The following is a 21,414-nucleotide window of genomic DNA, read 5'->3' as shown; positions in this document are numbered from 1 at the left end:
GGCCAGGGAATTTTAAAACTTTATGGGCCACTATCACCTGAAATTAAATATTATGTATAGATACGTATGTATTTTTACCAAATTTGAGTACAAAGTGCGTGAGAAAGTATTTTTAAAATGTGATGCACTATGCAAAAATGTTCATATTCTTAGCTGCCACCTCTACCCTCACCTTCTCCGGGACACTTTTATTACATAATGAAAGCTGAGCTTAGTTTAAAGAAGTATATGCAAGAACAAGAAAACTATCAACCCATAAGAAAGGAACAACAAAATGTATTTTAGCGGCTTCACTTTTGTTTTCGGAAGTTTTCTAAACTATTTAAGTAGAATTCAAACAAGTGAAAAATCCCATCCATCCCTTTCTGTTAAATGAATTTACCCATATCCATATATATCACTAATATACATCAAACTGATTGGAACTGATTCTTGGATGTTATTTTATTGGTCCCTGTCCCTAATAATAAAAATACTACTAGCAAACACATATACTCCTTATGTATGGTACTATTCTAAGCAAAGAATGTATACTGAGTCATCATTTTACATATGATTACAAAGCACAGAAAGGTTAAAAAAGTTGCCCACGATTATACAGATGATATGTGGCAGAGCAGACACCTGAATGCAGGGAACCGGCCCCGAGCCACTGCTCTTAATGCCTATTCTATACTGCCTGATTACATGTGAAAGGTTACTTTGAGAGTTACAGAAGGAAAACAAAAATATGTACCTTCCTATTTGCTTCTCTATGCATAAAGACTCACCAAAGGACGGTACATTGCAGACAGGGTACTGAAATAGAAGGGGGACTATTCAAACCTTTACATTATTTTACTTTTGAAAAATGTACATGTATTATCTACTTTAAAAAAATTAAATACAAATAAAATAATCTAAGAAAATATGTACAAAAAAGTATGTGCAGCTTGCTAACATTTGTGGCTTAAAAAGAGAGAGACACACAAACATACACAGAGCACACAATACATTTGCTTAAAAATGCATAAAATATGTCTGAAAGAATATGAAAGAATCTGATAATATTGACTGCCACCAAGAAGGGGAACTGGTACCCTTGTACCCTGGGAACAAGGGTAAGGAGAGTTCACTGTATATTATTTGGTAATTTTAAAATATTGAAACACATGAAATGATCTATTGAGAAAAAAATTCAATTAAAAAATTTTATTTACTAGATAACAGATTGATTACCTGTATGAAATCTTTACAAGCAGCATATGTCACTTCCGTAATTTATCATGAAAAAGAATAAACAGATTAAGCTGGCATAGAAGCAAATTGATATGCAACTGCTACCTTCTCCAGGGAAAAAAGTTACTGAATTCCCAATGAAGTGACAAAAACTATTTCAAATAATAAAATTCTACCCTCTCATGTCAATATGATACATTTAGATCCAGAAGAATCAGACTGATAGAAATCTCTCCTAAGAAAATAATTTTCAAGGATTTTTAAAAACTTTTATTTTTAAAATATGGTATTTGAAGCCTTGTTCGTAACAGTTAAAAAGTATAAAAAATTTTAGAAGTGGAATGACTAAATGAACTGTGCCACAGTCCCAAAACAAAAGAAACATACAACTACTACAATGAAGATTCTGGGAACAAAGAAAAACATGCTCATGAAATAAAGGGAACTTTTACAAGCAAACAACACAGGCACAACCTGTGCATATGCTATGAGAATGACTATAAAAATGTACACATATATTTGTAAAAACGTAGATACGAATAAGCAGGAAATGAAAAACATATTGGGATAGTGAGAACAAAGGTACAATTTTTCTATCCACATTTCCTCTAATGTTATACTGTGGTTTTAAGCATAAATAACATGGGTTAGATTTTTGTGTGTGTGTGTGAACTTTTTGATATGTTTTTAAAATGAGAAAAAAATGCAAGTTACTTAGCTAGGTAATGTCTTATCCGTCAAATTACCAAAAATTAATTTCGGTGACACCCAGTGTAAGTAAGTTACAGACACTCTTACACATAACTGGTTGGAAAGTAAATCAGTACGACTTTGCAGGGAGGCTTTTGGCCCTATCAAAATGTTAAGTGCTCACAACCTTTAATTCTGTAATCCCTCTGCTAGGAATTTACCCTATGTTTGTAGCTGTAAAAGCACACCAAGATTTATATACAAAGGTATTTATTACACCGTGTTTGAATTGTAAAACTGGAAACAACCTAAATATAAATCAATGAGGGGATATTTAGAAAAATTAAGATAAATCCATATAATTGAACCATATGGGTGTTAAAACTGAAGCTGAAACGGAATCTGGAGTGACAGAAGTGTTTTATGTCTTGATTATGGTGGTGGTTTCAAAAATGAAGCAGTGAGAAGGAACTTTCTGGAGGGACTGAAATGTTATATATCTTGATTATGGTGTATATATTTGTCAAAATTCATAGAACTGTACACCTAAAAAAAGGTAAATGTTACCATATGTAACTTACGCCTCAATAAACCTGACTTCTAAATAGTATAAGCAGAAAAGCAAGGTGTAATTTAGCCCCATTTGGAAAAAAGAAAACTTAAGCTGTTAAAAGTTTTTTAAGGAGAAGAAATGGTATGGGAATAAGAAGAAGGCATTTACTCTTCTGTACTGCTTGAAGTTTTTAACATGCACTTTTATTACTTTACTTAATGTCAACAGACTTTGGTTTCCCTCTATTCAAAACTCAAGGGACTGACTGACATCAATTAGCGCCTGTGTTTGTCAATACAGAACTAACCGGTGCCTGTGGTCCCGGGAAGATGTGCTTCAGAACCTCAGTGGGAATGAAAGTTTTCGTTGAAAGCTCTTGGACTTGCTATGGCTGAATTAAGTTTCAAGGATAATATGGGTTTTGTGACCTGGCATGCTATATATAAAAACTTAATCTTATATAAATTATTATCTCATAGAAAAATGACTGAGTCCCAAACACATGGCTTATCAATTTCAACCATTAACCCTAAAGAACACCTTTACAATAATTTTTATCATTTCAAAGGTCCAGAATTTCAGGATAGAACCATTCAAAGTTCTTTGTTATCCCCAAACATGAAAATTTCAAGACTGTAGTATTTGCAGTGCTGAAGCAATTAATACAGACTTAATGGAAAATTCATTCACGTGACAACTGTTTTTTATTGGCCTACTGACCTAGATATTTTAGTACTAAAAACATCTTGCTAATGGCTCAAGATTTTAGGACTGAAAACTTCTTGCCAATGAAAGACCAAGTATTTTTTAAAGTGGCATTTAAATGTTTCAGAATCAAGCCCATAAAAAATACAAAGATAAAACTCTCAACAACACCAAACCTCCTCCAGATACTATAGAGCCTAACACAGGAAAACGTGGAGCCCTGCAGGAGACTGACAGGAGTCTAAAGGTAGATTGTAGTAAACACATACAATCCTTAGTAGGATGGCAGAGCTTTAAGAAGCCAGAGACGTGGGCACAGAGTTACCAAGTAAAAACTCTAGGATCCCCAGGAAAGGTAACAAGTAGCTCGGCCATACTGCAACTAGAAATGGAGGCTATGCTTAAAGAAAGATTTCAGTATTGAGACTTGGAGGTACAACTACCAAATTCTAAAATATCCCAGTTGCAAATCATCAAATAAAAAACAAGACTGTCATGATATAGCTACACGTGACATTCCCTTTGAATGCTTATAAATATTTAAGAACTTAACCTTCGCTGTTCAATATAGTAGCTATTAGCCACCTGTGGCTATTTAAATGTTTTAATTTAGATTAAAAATTAGGTCGCTCTCAACAGCCACCTGTGACTAACAGCTAGCATACTGGACAGCAGAAACACAGAATATTTCCATCATCTCAAGAAGTCCTATTGGACAACACTGATTCAGACTGTAATTAGACATTTTTAAGAAAGTTTCTCCTTGAATTTCCATAATCATATTATTTTTATTCCCTATCTCAGTTACACAATGAATAGCAACAACAAAAAAATTACCTTCAATTAATACTTGAGCTAGGGAAGACCTACAAAGTTATACAGCCTTGTAATTTTTACAAGAGAAAACTGAGGCCTAAAAGGGTTTAGGCCAGTGGCCAGAGGTGGCCGGGACTGCCTTCTTCCCATTCCAATCTTCCCTTCACCTCACTAAATATAACATCCAAATGAAGCGGCAGAAGAGGTCCTTTTGTTTTGTTTCACTTATCAGTCAAATTTTGCTTGCTCAAATGTAACTGAGGAGGGTGTAGAAGGCAAACTTCTACACACCTTTCCATCTCTCAGAACTGTACAAGAAGAGAATTTAGGGGTAAAATCTAAAGATAAACACATAAAAAAGAATTACTTTTTAACTATCTGAGAAGTAACCAGATTGACTTCGAAGACCAGGGTCCTGTTAAATGTGGCAACCATGACCCAACTCCACCCAAAGAAATTCCAAATTAATCTAACCATACTGGGTTACTCTCAGAGCTTAAGCTTTGAGGGCAATGAGTTCTGCATCATTTCTTTGCTAGCTAAACATTCCCTCAGGGTCCTAGCTAAATGAATAGTGACAGAATTAGCATCTCTGGGAGACTGGTGGCACTGCTTTGGGGATTAACCTGTGTCTGACATGCCAGAATTGTTTAGCTTATTACTTCATAATAATTATTTGCAGAAAGCAACCATTAATTGTGCATTAGAATTTATACCAAATGGGGAGGTAAACAGTAATTTTACTTATTCCACTTGATTATACTTTCACACATTCATCTGTCTTTCACTTGTTCACTAATTCAAAATAAGTGTGCTCAATAGCAACATTTATTGGGTTCCTATTACGGGTGCTCAACCTCTAAAATATGTGATCACCAAATGAAATAGAATTGAACACTGGGGAAGTATCTGTGCAATCACACAGTCCAGGTACAATAACTTTCAAGAAAGTTAATACTTAGAATAAAAAAGTTTTCTGAATATAGACTGAAATTAAGCCAGCAAACAATGCAGGTTTTTTAGAGACCCTCTCCACAAAATAAAAACAGAAAAAAAACCTCTTTTAAAAACAATGTCACATGACTAAGCTTGAAATAGGAAGGTGCAGAATGCAAAAAAAAAAGATTTTTCCTAATGACAAAATGCTTAATGTGTTGCTGTTTTTAAAGGAGATCCTAGAAATATAATGCAGAGACTCCTTAATAAACCCTACAATTCTAAGAATAACAGGATAGATGGTTAGGTCCTTCGCTGTTTGGTGAACAGCTCTAGACTTACTTTTGTAGAAAGTGGAGTCTTCCTGTTGATTGATAATTTCCAATCTCAGAATCGTACAGTGCAGTGCAGTGAGGCTAGGAGCCAACAAGGGAACAAGGTCTGTTTTTGTACTCTTCCCTTATGGGGGGAGATCCCCTGGCCTCTGTGAAATTGTATGTAAACTCTGTGCCCCTGTGCATTTCTCAAGGACCTCATCTCTCCTCCACAACCTCGCCAGATCCCAAGGGACCTATTATCCTACACAGGTAAACAGCCCTGCCTTAAGACAATGCATATGCCCCCAAGGCTCGGGTGAACAGTCTGAAAATCAAGATACAGAGTTTTATTTGAAGGTCAGAAATAGTGTCCATTTTCCCATTTTATTTTTCCTGGATCAGACCATTATATGAACAAATCTTAAGGAAAATTTCTTTTATACATAGCTTACAAAAAGCACCAAGATTTTCTAATACAGGAAGGAAAAAAAGCAAACAAAATTTAAGCACCACCTTGTACAACATTAACAGCTGAAGAACTGTTATTCAAGAAAGTGTGTCAAACATTAACAAACTCAAGCTACTTCCAGCCACAAGAACATAAAATGTAACAGATCAGTTCAAGGCAAAGGGTATGTGTAGCCATGGTCCACAGCCAAACACTTCAGTAGGTCAGCGGAATCAAGAATTTAAAAAATTAAGGAGCATAAGTAACTTGTATGTTGGTCAATGAAGATGCAGTTTATTAACATTTTTACCTTCCTTTTTTGCAGAATGATTTTAAACTTGATCCAACACTGAACATCAACTGGAAGTAATTACTATCTTTGTCATTTAAATCTAGAAAGTTACATTAGTAAAAAACTATAAAATTAAATGGAAAATAAATTTTGGAAAGAGTACACCTCTAGGCAGTGTTTACACAAAGCATAGTCCAAGCAACAACAGCGCACAGAATCATGGGTGAAGGGTTTCGCTGGTCAAATAGCTGGGCAATGCTGAATTTTAAAAATTGACAAGTTTCTTTTCATGTCTGAGAGTTTTCAGTGCTTTCAATATGTATTACAAATCTGTAGGTGAAAATTTGACCACAAGCCTTTTTTTTCTCAGAATACTTCCAAGTCCCTCAAAAGACCAATCTGCGAAATTTTGAAATGCTAGCTTAGTATGTGGTCTGGCAATGATGAACCTAAATTCAGGTCAGCAGACACCTCTGGAGCAGGAGAGGAGCAACTAAAGGGACCTTTAACCATATCTGTAATGTGTGTAATGTGTACTTCTTTTTAAAATTCAGAAATAAGTATGGCAAAATGTAAGGATTTGACAGAGCCGAATGGTAACACAGAAAAGTGTTATGAAAAACAGTTAAACATACGGTGTCAGAAAAGCATCCAGTAGACAAATAAAAACAAACTCAAATGGCATAGGGGGTAGACACATCATAAATTTGCCCATCTTCTACTTAACTTAACATATTTAATTTGCGTATGCAAGTAAAATGGTTTCTATTTATTTGTACCATGTATTTACATGGTACTGACAAAGGCTGACCTAAATGAAATTGTCAAGTAGGTTAAAAATTGAAATTAAACATACATCTCATAAGATTAATGCCATGTAACTACTTCTGGCATAAAGTGAAAAGAATTATGAATATATGACTAAGTATATAATTTCTGAGTCCAATTAAAAATTTAAAGTATTCAAAAAAAGTACAAGGCTATTTTGTTGAATATTTATCCAAGCAGATTAAAGCAAAGGAATGCAACAACCAACTATTTTTTCAGCCTCATTGCTGTTGTACTCCCCCAGTTGCTGGATGTTAACAATCAATGTATCAAAGCACTTCAGCCATTTGTCTGCGATGGGAGATACTTGGTGTCCCACACAACGCAGAAACCAGCCACAAAGTCCTTTGTAAGAAAGGGTACACTGGTGTGTGCATGTGTGCGCATGTGTATGTGTCTGTGTGAGCACGTGCGTAATTAGTCAAAGTTCTCTAGTAAACATTTCTGCACACATTCATATTTCAATAGTAATATACAGATGATACAATATTCTTTTAAAGGATCAAGAAGAAAAGCATAGAGCCATTGCTTGAAAAATTAGAAAGAAAATGTAAACCCAAAAACTCCTTTAAAAGAATGAGCAGGGCTACCAGCAAGTGCAGTACCTCTGCGACATTAATAGTAAAGTCATTTAGTGCCAGCAGGTACCTTGGCCAAGAATGAAGAGAAGTCATGACTGAAACTCTAATAAAGAAAAAGCAAAACCACTTAGAATGATACTTTAGGGTACTTCTAGAGTAAGCCTTCCTTCTGAAAACAAGGTAAAAAATATGGTTCACCCAGTTGGCCATCTTAAGGAGACTTTTTCTAAGTTGAAGTTTAGATACATAAAAGCAACACATAATCTTGGTCAAAGTAGAATTAATTAACCCCATGGCAATCATGGCCATGCACAGCATCAACTGTACTTTGAATCTCTGAGTTTTGCCAGACTATTCTTGGGTATATCTGCACACTTGTGGTAAATGTGGTTCCCTATATAATCCTCTCCATCTACTACTATTCACCTCTTGGAAGAAAGGAAGGTAACAATGGCAAGGTTATAGAAATTTACCTGTACCAGAACAAAAGGGTTATGGGAACCCCTAAATACTGCTGGGGGTAAGTATATATCACATGATTCCCAGCACATTGTATAATTTCTACCTATAACTAAAACTTTTCCTACAAATGAATATTCTGATATGGCATTACACTCCAATTGGATCTTGATAATTATCTTCAATTCTGTTTCAAAGCAGAAATAAGATAATGGAGAAAACCTCAACTGGGAGCTGGTCCTATTGTCTAGTTTCCATCATAGTGAAAACATATTCCAATAAAATATTCATTAGCCCATAGTGATCTAAATAAATAATAAATAAGAGGGGGAGAAGAGCTGAATTTCTCATACGTGAAAATTCCAAATAACTTAGGTTCACCCTCAAGGACGTGGAGCATAATTCCCAACCCCTTTGGTGTGGGCTGTGCTTCACGACTTCCTTTCAGAGAGAACTGTATGGAGAGGGGGAGAAAGAGTAGCCTTTCACTGGAGAACTGTGACAAACACTGCTTCAACCTGCTGCCCAAAGTCAACCTCAAGTCATGTTGACAGTATACACCCTCTTGCTCTGACGTGATAAAAATGGCACTTCACCTCTGTGATCTACCTCCCCAAATCCCATAAAACCAAAACCAATCATGAGAAAAATATCAGCTAAAACCCAACTGAGGGCCATTCCACAACTACCATAATACTTCTCATCAAAACACTGGCAGCAAGAAGACAGAGGAACAAAATCTTGATAGTGCTAACATGGGGGAGAAACTTTGAATCTAGAATTCTGAATCCAGCCAAAGCCTCATTATAAATGAAATGAAGACGTATAATAAATTTTCAAAATTTTGCCCATAGATCTCAGAAAGAAAAAAAATTTTTGACCATTCTAGAAATGTGGAAACCAAGTAATACTGATTAGGAAATGTGAAAATCCAAGCCAGCTCAAATTAAACTTAACATATTATAAAGAATGCCATTATTTCCTCGTGGAGGTGTTTTAAAATCTGCCATCTTCTTGTACTTTGTTGAATGAATGAATGAATGTATGATGAAAAGCCCAGAGAAAAAAAAACAAAAAACCAAAACTGTGTCCTTAGGAAAAACAGATCAGTGTTTTATTTTGCCCTCCTCTCTGAGCAGCGTCGTGAAATCACAAAAATTCTCATCTCCACCTGCAATCTACTATATACTTCCTTCCCTCTGGAAGAAATAACCACAAGATAAAGTGAGCTTTGTCCAACAGGCGCATAGGTACAGTGTCAGAACAGTTTTATTTGGAATCAAGGAAAGGATATGTTAAATATAATTTAATTCACGTAGGTACTATGTTTAGTGCTCATGTGCTATACAGTGGCTATTAGTAAAAAGATTTGAAGTGAACTTGATCTGTTTAAACCTCAAATGTCATTTACCATCTTATATAATTTACTTAACCCTTGCTAAGCCTTTATATTTCCATGTGTAAAATGGACTACTCAATTATTGGGTTGTTTCAGGAATTAAATGAAATGTATGAAGCACTTAGCATCATGCCTAGCACACATTTTGAATAGTCAAATTTTAAAAAGTCTTATTTTGATCCAATCTCTGCCCTGAAAAAGCTCACCATAAGGACAGAGATTTCCATGTAGAACTAGTTATTCAGCAAGAGCTGTCACTACCATGAACAGAGTATGGGAAAGCAGAAAATGGCTCGATTTGAAAGTACTTCCCACAAGTGAGCCTTCTTAAGATTTCGCTAAATTTCAGTCTTCAAGTGACCCAAGAAAAAAAGAACACGGAGTTCTAATTACCAACATCCAACCTAAGTATTAGACTTGATCTAATGCCATTTCTCTCTGAGAACTGGAAAACCTACAATGGGGGCCATCATTGCCTTTATTATATTATTTTGACTGTGTTTTAAGTAACTAAGAAAGACAGGTAATACTTTTGATGACAGACGATACTGTTAATTCCACTAGACTAAATGGCAGTCTCCAATACTGAGATAAAACCAATCACTTTTTTAAAATATTTATTAAGTAAATATTTGAAAATTCTCTCTACATTTTTTTCTATTTTTATTAATATTAACACAATTCTAGGAAAAAAGAAACCTACGGGAAAAATACTAGGTTTAACTCAAGTGTCTTTCAGTTATTTTAATTGATCACTTACCTCTAAATTCCCCCAAATGCCATGGATTACCTTAAACTAGAAATACATGATTAAAAACTTAAATGTATAATATTTCTTAAGAAATGGAGAAATGATAGAAGTAGGAAGAATACCAGGAGGGATGTAAGGGAAACTGTCTCAAGGTCACTAATGTGAAGAAGGAATTGAGTCTTGGAATAAATCATGATTTTACTACTAAGTTAAATTATGTACGCAAGCCCCTTCCTAAATTACTTTGAAAGATTTACAGTGGATGCACTTATTTCCCACGACGGTCGCTGACCACAAACGTTATGAAAATTTCAAAAAACTTCAACCTAAATGTAGGCAATTCTCCAAAAATAGATGGGGCTCAGTGATGAATGAACCATAGCACAGAAATAAAACACAAAATACACAAAGGACTGCTGGGGCCTTAAAGACTCTAGGCTCCAGGACAGCTCAGTGACAAAGGCTGTGATGCTGTAATGAGGGTAATTACAGAACTCTCCACAGAGCAACTTGTCCAGGCCCCTCCTCCTGCCTTCCCATTTATATAGAACAGCTGCACTCAGCTAAAGCCAGACAACGGCTTTCTAAAACAAAGCAATAGTACGTCTGGGAAGAAATCCCAGAACAGGACTTAAGGCTGGAGGGAAAAGCAGCACAAAGCTTGTGCCAATGCCATACTCTGACCCTGGAGGAAGGAAAGGAGAAGGGAGAGGAGAGAAAGAAGGAAAGAGGAGGGGAGATGAGACAGGAGAGGAGGAGGAAAGGGGAGGGGGAAAGGGGAGAAAGAAAGGTAGTTCCATCCACCCAAGGGTGAAATAAACTGAGCACTGAATCTCAGAATACAACACACTTACTTTCTTACTTTGGCAATTGTGGCAGTTGCCCGTTTACTCCAAGACTGTCCTTCCCCACACAGCTCACTACACACGCGCTCACACACAAACACACACGCGCGCACACGTGCGCACACAGAGTCCACGGTGAGGTCTATCATCGAGCAGAGAGTCCTTTGGGCCAGTGGACTTACTCAACTGCAAAAGAAATGAAAAACAGCCACTTATACTAACCAACACAAATCTTCATTCAAATATTTGGCCAACCAAGGATCACTGGACATTTGAGAAAAATCAAACAGGAGGAAAGAGAAAGACCAGGAAAAAGAAACAGATTAAGTGATTCTAGGGAAAACAAATAGGAACAGACCCAACCAAACTAAACACACATACATACACACACACCTCGATTACTATGCTAAAAGTTTTAAAGGGTATATGCATTTCAAAAAAACAAACAAAACAGGCCACCATGAAAAATGAAAAGACCAGAGAACCACTAGGGGTCCTGGAAATTAAACACGGCAGTGGATAAAATAAAAATTTCATCAGAAGGGCTGAATAACAGATTGGGCATGATTGAAGATCATATTCTGGAAGATAAAATAGAAGAAATCTCCCAATACTTGGAGCAAAAGATGGAAACAGAAAATATGAAAGAGGTAATACACGGTAGATAGCTCCAAGAGGTCCAACATTCATATATCAAGTTCCATAATACAAGCAGAGACAGTACGAAATGATAATCAAAGAAGAAAAACCCTTTGACTAGAATAAAGATTTGAGATTGTAGATCAAAGTGAGCCAATGAAGATGAAGTTTAAAATCTTATACCTATACCCACAGTAAAAAAATAATAATAATAATAAAATAAGTCCACAGAAAAAAAGAGATCATTTAAAAAACATTCAGAAGGGAAAACTAGGTTACATACAAAATAATGAGAACTGGAATAGCATATGACTTCTCATCAGCAGAACTGACAGAACATAGTGGAAGCCTTCAAAATCCTGAGGGAAAAGAATTTCAAACCTAGAATCTGAAACCCAAACTATGAGTCAAGTATGATGGCAAATTATAGACCTCTCCAGACATCAGAATTTTGAAATTTACCTCTCAAGCACTGTTTCAGGGGGGTGGGGAGGGGGGGAGTATATTTTTAACTAAATTGAAAAACAAAAACAAAAACAAAACAGAGTGGACTTAACAGGGGAAGGCAAAGAAATCCCAGTATGACTGCAGTCACAGGCACAGAAGACAATCAGTCCAAATTAGAGTAGGAAGTCAGAGAACCAGGTGAAGAATATCTTCAAAAATAAAAATAAAATGCATTTACTATAATTGCAAAATTAAAATTTAAAAACTTGCTATGATAAAGGCTTTTAGTGCCATTAAGAAAGAAGGGAAAGTAATTACAAATTGTAAGAAAAACTAAAGCAAACTTAATTATGGCATTACTTTCAACAGTTTGTAGGACAACCGATTTAAGAAAACAGAGTCTCACTTGATCTTGATAATCTTCAAGTAGGACAACTTTTAACTGCCACAGAGTTTTATAAACCTGCTTGTACTACTTGTTTCTGAGATCAACAGGCTCATTCATATTCACAATTCTACTTATTGGTTTCATTTTTTTTTTAGAACTGAAACCTTGGTTAAAAATCCTTGGAGAGATAAAAGGGAGGTAAGTAGAAAAGATATTGAGGGGCACAGATTTCCTTAGGTAACATAATGGTGAGTCAAGGAACGCTGCCTAAAGTTGGTGGCCCCCAAAAATAAAGAACTAAGAACATTTAACGCTATATGGGAAACTATCAAAACAACTACAATTCATAACAAAGCCCAGAATGTAGAAGGCAAGGCTGGTGGTGTAAGTACTTGAAATTCTTCACCTTTCATGATAGGTAGTAAAGAGACACTGTGTCAGGTAGATATACCATGAAATATTTTAAATTCTGATGGTAACCACAGGAATAAACAAATTAGTTTAGAAGGATTATCCACATTCCATCCCTCTATGGTGCTGGAGAAAAGATTTTACCATATGTGCATTTTATTTATAAATTTTAAAAAATAAGCTTACATTTTTAAATGGTGGAAATTGCCTCAAATGTTAAGCCTACAGTATCTCTAGAATTTTTGGCTGGATCACAACATTCTTAAAGTTTATCGTTAATGACTCCAGGATGGTGAGGACAACTCAGAAGTATCTTCCAAAAGTTTGAATGGTCATGCTCTGATCCATCAAGTTTACTGCTAGGATTCTATCCTAAAGGAAAATTTACTTAAGTGGGAACAAATATAAAGGTACAATGAAGCTTAGTGCACAACTTTGTCTTTGTAAAACTTCTTGCAAATCCTAAATGTCTGTCATTGAGAATGGTAAAATAAGCTATGGTAGATACATGCTATGTAATATTATAGAGCAGTTACTTTAAAAAGACTGGAATAGTAATGAGACGGAAGAATGATCATGATATACTGTGTTGTGAGAAAAGCAAACAGCAGAAGAATATATGTAGTATAATCCCGTTTCAGTAGTTTTTTTTTTTAAAATATCTTTTTGTATATGCGTAAGAGTTGTAGAAACATTCACACCAAACTATTAATGGAATAGTGATGACCTCTGAATGTGAGATTGGAAACAGGGAGGGCAAGACACTGACTTGTTACTTCTAAGTGTTTGAACTTTTTATGAATGTTTATTACCCTTGTAAAAGGCAGAAAATTCTCAAGAAAACATCTTCAACATTAATCCTACCCAATTCTTTCCTTACCTTTCCACCCCTCCATTCCCCCAACACTGATGCATCATAATAGATCTCAGCCTTCCATATGGCACATGGTAGGAATGTGTGAATCCAGACATTACAATTCTCTCCAAATCTCACTTCCACGTGATACACAGAATATACTTGTCGTCATGCATGACTGATGAAAAAAAATGCATCTTAAAATGTTGCATGTGGTCTTCAGCTTGGTTGGTTAGGAAATGGTGCTGCTAATAAAGCCAAGGTTGCAAGTGATATCCACATATAGGTCAGTAATTGTTATGAAGTCAGCCTGCATTTGTACTCATCATCTGTCATCTTTCTGGTGACAGGACAAGGTGTGGAAAAATCAACATAAACCCATTTTAACTAGTGAGAACGCTTCTTAAAAGATACATACTGATAGTGGGCTTCAGTCTCTTGGTTGTATTCTGAACACAGCTGTGTACACGTATGACCGCAGTTTATACATTTCTTTGCCAGTCAACCACACTAAGTTGTGTCATCAGTGTTTCCCAGAGAGAGAATGCCGGTTAACCAGGTATCTGCAGCAACACCGCCTGTCTGTGCTCTGTGGGACCAATGTGATGTTGGGGTGTGTGGGACCACAAAGGTCTCAGTTTCTGGTCTTTAATTCTCATCTTCAGCCATCATTCCAAACACAAAATCAAAGTAATGTGGCAGAGTGAAGGTTTCTCAACCTTAACTGTGCTTGAAGAATGATTTTTCTTTTACTACTCATGTTTAGAAAAGGCAACTATATAAGGAGAAAATCAAAGACTGAAGAAAAACAGAATAAGAACTTATAATGTGACTGCATTGCTAGAAATGGAGTATGTGATTTGATCTAACTTGTCTATTTAAAATGCCCAAATAACGCACACCGCAGAGATATATCATTTTTTTGGCCATTATATCCTTTCAAGATATTATAAACCTAGTAAAAAGTAGCAATGGAAAGAAAATTCTGCTGCATCTATAGAATAACTTAGTATATCTTATATTCACCAAATAAGAATTTACCTAACTAGAACTCAAAAAAACAGCTAGTGATTCTCAGGAAAGATTCAAATGTATTATCTATTCAAAAACCAAACAAGCAAGCAACCAAAAAAAGGAACAGAACTTTGGGGACAGTGCATGGGGAATGGTGGGAGTGAATTATTGCCTTAAGGTAATGCTGTGATTCTGAGATGACAGTGGAAATAAAGTATGAGGACTTATATAAATAAAGCTTTAAAAAATAAGTCATAGTTCCATTTCAATATAATGTTATTTATTTAAATGTGGCTTACAATACAATTAATTTTATCAATGACACATCTAAACCTAAGAATCACTACTGAAATAGGATAATCATATATGACAATCCATCCCAATTCTTGATCTAGTAATCTCCTCTTAAATAAACCCTTTATAATATCTTTCCTAATCAATTCCGACTTCCTCTTAAACCAAATTAACTTAAATGTGTTACTTTCTTTACACCCTCCATGCTTTCTGCATCTTTCCTAGCACATATATGACTTAAGCAACATTTACTTCATGCCTGCAACATGAGAAGTGCCTTCTTCTGCGTACTTCTGGGACCCTCACAACAACCCTGTGAGGTAGGTACCATGAGCTCCGCTTTACAGAGGAGGAAGCGCATACTGAGAGAGACTGACCTGCCCAATAGCAGAGCTGGGATTCAAAGCCAGACCTGCTGCTCTCAGGTGAGTAATGTTTAAAGTACCCCAGACGAAAAAACAAAGATTGCCCAAGTAGAAACTATGACTGCAGCCAGAATTTTGGAGCAGCTGGAGAAGAGGTTCGACAACATTAATGATTTCTTCTTCCTTGTCACTTAACCACTGTAAACAGCAATTACACTATATTCTCCTATACTTTATTTTATTTTAAAAAAAAATTTTTTTTGGCCGTGCCACGTGGCATGCGGGATCTTAGTTCCCCAACCAGGGATTGAACCCGTGCCCCCTGCAGTGGAAGCACAGAGTCCTAACCACTGGACCACCAGGGAATTCCTGTATTCTATATTTTAAAGGTAGCAATACACAGAGAATTTACCCCTCCCTTTTTTATAGAAAAAAAAAATGACACATTACAAACAGACTTGCACTCATCATTGACTATAAAAAGACATAGTAAACTGGTACTATTTCACAACAACCCTTATGGTAAGTGGATAGTTACAAAGAAAACATAGATGCAAATCTACTGATTATAGTAAATAACAGGAAAAGTGAGTTTTGTGGGGATCATGAAAATGGGTTGCTGCCCAGATAGATTTAATTTCAAATTACAAAACCTTATCTGGGCACTTTAAATCAAGAGAATGTACCACAAACCTTTGTGCCTAAATTACATGAAGATGTATTCTGGCATCTACATTTGGCCCAAATCAACCATATTCTAATGCTACTACTGCTCTACTAAAAGCATCAAGAGTTCAAAAGTTTTGCAATCTAAATCCTTTCTTAAAGGTTTTTGAGATTCTCATAAACATTCAAAGCTATCATGAAGATTTCAATGACAAAATATGATTATATTCTTTATTTCTATAGGAAAATTCTATAGACCAATGGCAAAACTAGTAGTACCACATAAAGAGACTGGTTTGCCTATAGTGTGTCTTGCTTGTCTAATGGAGCTAGACATTTTGAATTCTCTAATCATGTGACACTATCCTAATGTGCTCTATACTTTTAATAAGTACCTATAGTCAAGTCTTAATTACAAACCTAAATTTTCTAGTATTAAAACTTACTCAGTTTTTACCAAATGACATAAAGATTCAGTATTAAGAATACTCCCAGTTTATTATTCAAGGTAAAGATTCAACAGAAGAAGCCTATCTTGCAGTTTCCTAGGAGACAAATTTTGTTCTGAAGACCTTCACATTAAAAAAAAATTATCTCCAGACTTGCATGAGCAGATGCTCCACAAATACATGATTTTTAAAAGCTACCACTTTCAAAATCACAAAAATGGTAAGAACTACCTCATTAATCATAGGGATATTTTTCTATGCACTATAATACAATAATACAGTGCTTACTTTAGTATATGAAATTAAGATACCATTAAAAGTGATGCTTTTAAACCAAAAATCTCCAACTATCACTTGTATTGCTCATGAAGACAAGAATAAGTGCTTGAATCCCCCCTCCATACCCAGGGCCTGGCACCTAGCTTGGCACACAGTGCACAGCAATTACTTAAATAAATGAATAAATATACATTTCTTTTCAGTGATCTTTGATGCACATGAATAAACTACAGAGTGGAGTTTCAAAACATGGTCCTTTTTTTTTGCCTTAAGTCAACCTGAGAGTTCATAAAGAATTTTACAATTATTATAATTATTAATTGTAAGGCTTTTTTAAACAGTGTTCATAAGTCTTAAAAACCTTTAAAATCCCTTTGGTGTACACTGCTATGTATTATATTAACAAAGACAACAGAGAAAATAAACAGTTGACTCTTCCCAGATCTAAAGAACTCCTAACGTATGAAAAACTAATTCCTAGACACTAAATTTAGTAAAATAAACCCTAAGCTCCCCAGAGAGATTAATGCAGCAAAACTGACTCATCTTATTTCTTAAAAAGGACATGGTTTTACCCACTAAAGGTACTCCGTGCTTTTCCAAAGTTTGCTTTACACCACTTCGCTTTTATGAAAGATCTACATTAGTACAGGCATACCTCCAAGGTATTGTGGGTTCGGTTCCAGACCACCACAATAAAGCAAATATTGCAATAAAGCAATTCACATGAATTTCTGGTTCCCCAGTACTTAAGCTATATTTACACATACTGTATCTATTAAGTGTGCAATAACAGTATGTCTTAAAAAAATGTACCTACCTTAAATAAAAAATAATGCTATTGGAAAATGGCGCTAATAGGCTTGCTTGAAACAGGATTGCCACAAACGTTCAATTTGTGAAAAATGCACTATCCGTGAAGTGCAACAAAACGAAGTACAATAAAACAAGGTATGCTTGTACCTGTTTTTGCTAACAGAAAGAAATCCAAAGAGAATTTCTGCTTTTACAAAAAAAGGCAAAAAGCATCTGTTTTGCAGCAAAACCGAGATAGAGGCAGTGGACACCCTGAGCAACAAGAGTGGCGCCACCAAGCGCCTTCCCTAGGAACTACACTCAGCATCTCAGCAGCAAGCCATGGTAGCCTGCGAGCACCTGCGCTTTATTTTGTGCATCCGCTGGCAAGCTGAGTCCTACTTTAGGATAGTGGGGGAAACCTGTAATTACTTCTAGCCAGCTGAAGACTGGCATGATTCCCAATTTCTCTGCTTTGTAAAAATATACCTGTCAGTATCACCGCAGCTTGTTCAAGTGACAGACCCAACAGGTCACTGCTATTAAATCCTGACCTCCCCCAGCTGGTCCCTACATAGTGAGAAGCCAGTTGGACTTAAATGCTATTGGGGGGCGGTGGGGGGGAAGCAGTTGCTGATCTCTGAGAACTAATCTGATGCTCACAGCTAAGCCTCCATGTTATTAAAAACTGATCCGACACTTACAGCTAAACCATTTTGTTCTCCTGTTGGACAATCTCACTAAACATCTGTATCAAATTAAGTCATTCTGAGATCACGATGACGTGAAACAAAAACAAGGTCCTGCACAACCTACAAAATACCAAACATCTCTCTTATGCTAAAAGAGTGATAGCCCTCACTTCTTTGAACCCTTACCTCAATTACCCAAAGTCCAAATCCTATAATATAATCTTTATAACATCCTCTTACTGAGATACCCCGTGGTTCCCTATAGTCTGTGTTCTTTGCTTAAGATGAGTAATAAATCCAATTTGTTCAACTACAGGTATGCTCCTGGTGGTCTCTGACGACAGGTACTTACACTTGTCAATACTAATGGTAGAATAAAATAGACTAAGTGTTCTGGGGTTACAAAATGACTCTAAAACATGCCTTATTAATACACATCTCGTAATTCACAGGGAGGGCAGCTTTGGATGATTTTGGTATAAGATTTCTTCCCTTTTGCTTTCAATGTCAAAACCATGCTAATATGTGTTGAAGAGTTCAGATAAAATAAAAAGCATTATTGCCAATCATACTGAGAAGGCATAGGAGAAGCCTATCTAGCCAAGATGATTCGGAGAATGAGCAGGAGTTCATCAAGAGTCAGTTCAATTGAAGGTATGCTCAAGTATCTGGGCTACACCCAGTTCAGAAGGATTTTTAAAAAAGGGTTCCAGGAAAATACTCAGCAATAATAAAACCAAAGGTATGTAAGGAAAAGGTGGAAGAAAATAACTCTTAAAAAAAAAAAAGTGCTCACCATAACTACTGGAAAATCTAGATAATAGGTTAGTATGAGAAGAAAATGAAGATTTTCATATGCACTTTTCCACTGAAAGATTTTTTTAGATGTGCAAAAAAATCTCCCACTTTACAGCTGAACATTACTTTTGTAAGAATTAATCACATCCAGACAGAGGTTAAAAAAACCAAGAATGCCAACTTAAAACAAACAAGTTTCTATAACACAAACAAATCTACTAGACACTAAAATCAGCATTTTGTCAAAAAAAATTTTTTTTAAAGCTAATCTATTCATAACTATATGTTTAACAGAAAAGTTAAAAACCAGAAGTCTTAAAGAACCTGAGGATAATAATTTTTAAAAAGCCCCTCTGGCCCAAAGAAAAAACAGAAAACATCTTTTAACTTGTCAACTATAAAATCCACTTTAAAAGAAAGAAAGAAAAAAAAAGAACTATGAAAAAAAAATCACCCATTCCTTACCTTCCAGATGTAACCGGAAGATTTTCATGTCTAAGGTTGGGGACATGGGTGAATGTATGCCTGTTCCCCTAGTGCCTACTGTGTCCTTCCAGGCCACAGAAGATGTAAGTTTGGAGTCTGAGATCCCAAACATGAAAGTCACTGTCTTCAAAGGCACATCATTTCCTAGGAACCTGCACTGTGGGGACACTTTGGGTGAGAGAAAACATTTTCACCACCACTGCCCTCTAACATGTAGCACACCAAGTGCTGCATATATTACAACCTGACTTCCCTTGTTATATAGGCATTACCATTCACTTTTTATGGATCATGAAAACCTGGTTATTCAACAAGTAGAAGGAGCAATGACTTAAACTCATCTTCTGATGCCATCATGCAGTTGAAAACCATGACTTCAATATATCAATAAAAAATGTTTAAAAGTTTGTTCAAAGACAATATATATTATACCATGTAATGTCTGTGTAATTTACAGTAGGAAAAGGAAGTCTGTGGTAAATGAGGTAATAAAAGACTTTAGGGAACAACGGGCTAAATATTCATAAGTTACATTTTACAGTAACCTCCTCCGTAAATCTCTTCTAAATTTATTTTTTTCAAGAAATGCAAATTTATTGCCTGCTGGATTTTAGCACATTTAATTCAAATGTGATTGTAAAATAACGATGAAGGAAACATCACAATATTGACTACTCTCTCTTTACAGTCCAGACCTTAACAACAGTGCCAAGCCTTGTCCTTCACAATCATCACAGTCCTTGGTGAGCCTCCTCCAGGACTGAAACTCTCCTCTACCCAACTGAGCCTTTCAAGCACCTATCATCTCACGGGCTTCAATCTCTAATATCCAATTCCCAAATCAGAACTGTGTCAGCATCTTATTTCCTCATGGTGGAAGGATAGCAGATTTTCCTTTTTTTAAAAAAAGTACAAAAGCAATTATACCCCTAAAAAAAAAAAAGGTACAAAATATAAAGTAAAAAACTACATTTAAAACACTTAATTCAAAAAGTTAAAGTATTTTATAGTAACATTTAATGATTTTTCTGCTAGAATTTAATAAACCAAACAAAATGCCTAGTGTACTCTTGAATCTTTGTTTTAATAAAGATTTTATTTTTACCCAGAAGACCCTTGGTGATTTACATTTGCATGGCACATTAAAACATTAAATCTGTAAAACTAAAAATGTCCTCAAAAGTTAGACTAAGCCACTTGAAAAAGATGTAAATGGAATAGTTTCCATAAATCTCTGAAAACTCAATTAAATGATCTGATTTGACCATTACAAAAAATATGTAAAATATTAATAACACCAAACTTCTGAAGTATTTCAAGACATTGAGGGCCTACAGAAAGAACATTAGAAGCGGGTGGTGTACTATATGACCTCAAGAAAGCAGCAGGATTTATGTTCAGAAATCATCAAACTTACAATGAATGCTCTTTAACTTCTAATACCTCCTGTAATAGCATCCTGTTTGCTCCTAGAATCACTTTATCAGTCGGGCCCATATCTGCTACATCCTATGTCAGGATCTAGATCCCACCCTGTAACAAACTCCACCAAAGACTTCTGGGCTAGAATAGGCTACACGCCCAGCCAGTCGGCTGTCAGCTGGCAAGCTGGATGCGATGGGGACAGAGGATGATCAGGAGGCTGAAACGGTTGATACTAGATTTCTATATTTAAGTCCTGTCTATTGTGACAAAAAATACGTGGAATACACTTTCCCCAAAACTCCTAACTTACTGCTTATCACATTCCTCATCAAAGATGACAAACAGAAATGACATTTTACCAGAGTTATCTATCACTAGCTCACCCAACTTTATTATATTGCTAAATGGAGTCTGAAGTTTAAAACTGTGATCAAATTCAGTCAATAGGGAAAAAAAACCTGTTCTTTCCTCAGAGAAAAATAAATGCTGTCCCAAGGAATCAGTCTAGACACCAATTACCACAATCTGCTGCAGTGTGATAAGCTGTGAAGACTGCTGGATTTCAGTTATTC

The 21,414-nt window shown here is 35.8% G+C and overlaps 1 protein-coding gene across 6 annotated transcripts in view; it reads right to left on the bottom strand.

The window, feature by feature from the left end:
* Positions 1-21,414, bottom strand: part of WDR33 (WD repeat domain 33) — a 99,405-nt gene that overhangs the window by 21,754 nt on the left and 56,237 nt on the right. The window contains exon 8 of one of the 6 annotated variants that reach the window (XM_036858591.1): positions 12,274-13,757. The exons of the other annotated variants lie outside the window; for them this stretch is intronic. Within the exon in view, the coding sequence (XP_036714486.1) occupies positions 13,714-13,757 (44 nt within the window). The 3' untranslated portion in view covers positions 12,274-13,713. Of the gene's footprint in view, positions 1-12,273; positions 13,758-21,414 lie in introns of those variants that run through there. 6 annotated transcript variants of the gene reach the window in all.

Source organism: Balaenoptera musculus, chromosome 7 (genome assembly GCF_009873245.2).
Source record: "Balaenoptera musculus isolate JJ_BM4_2016_0621 chromosome 7, mBalMus1.pri.v3, whole genome shotgun sequence".
NCBI lineage: Eukaryota > Metazoa > Chordata > Mammalia > Artiodactyla > Balaenopteridae > Balaenoptera > Balaenoptera musculus.
This window is presented reverse-complemented; position numbering and strand designations above follow the sequence as displayed.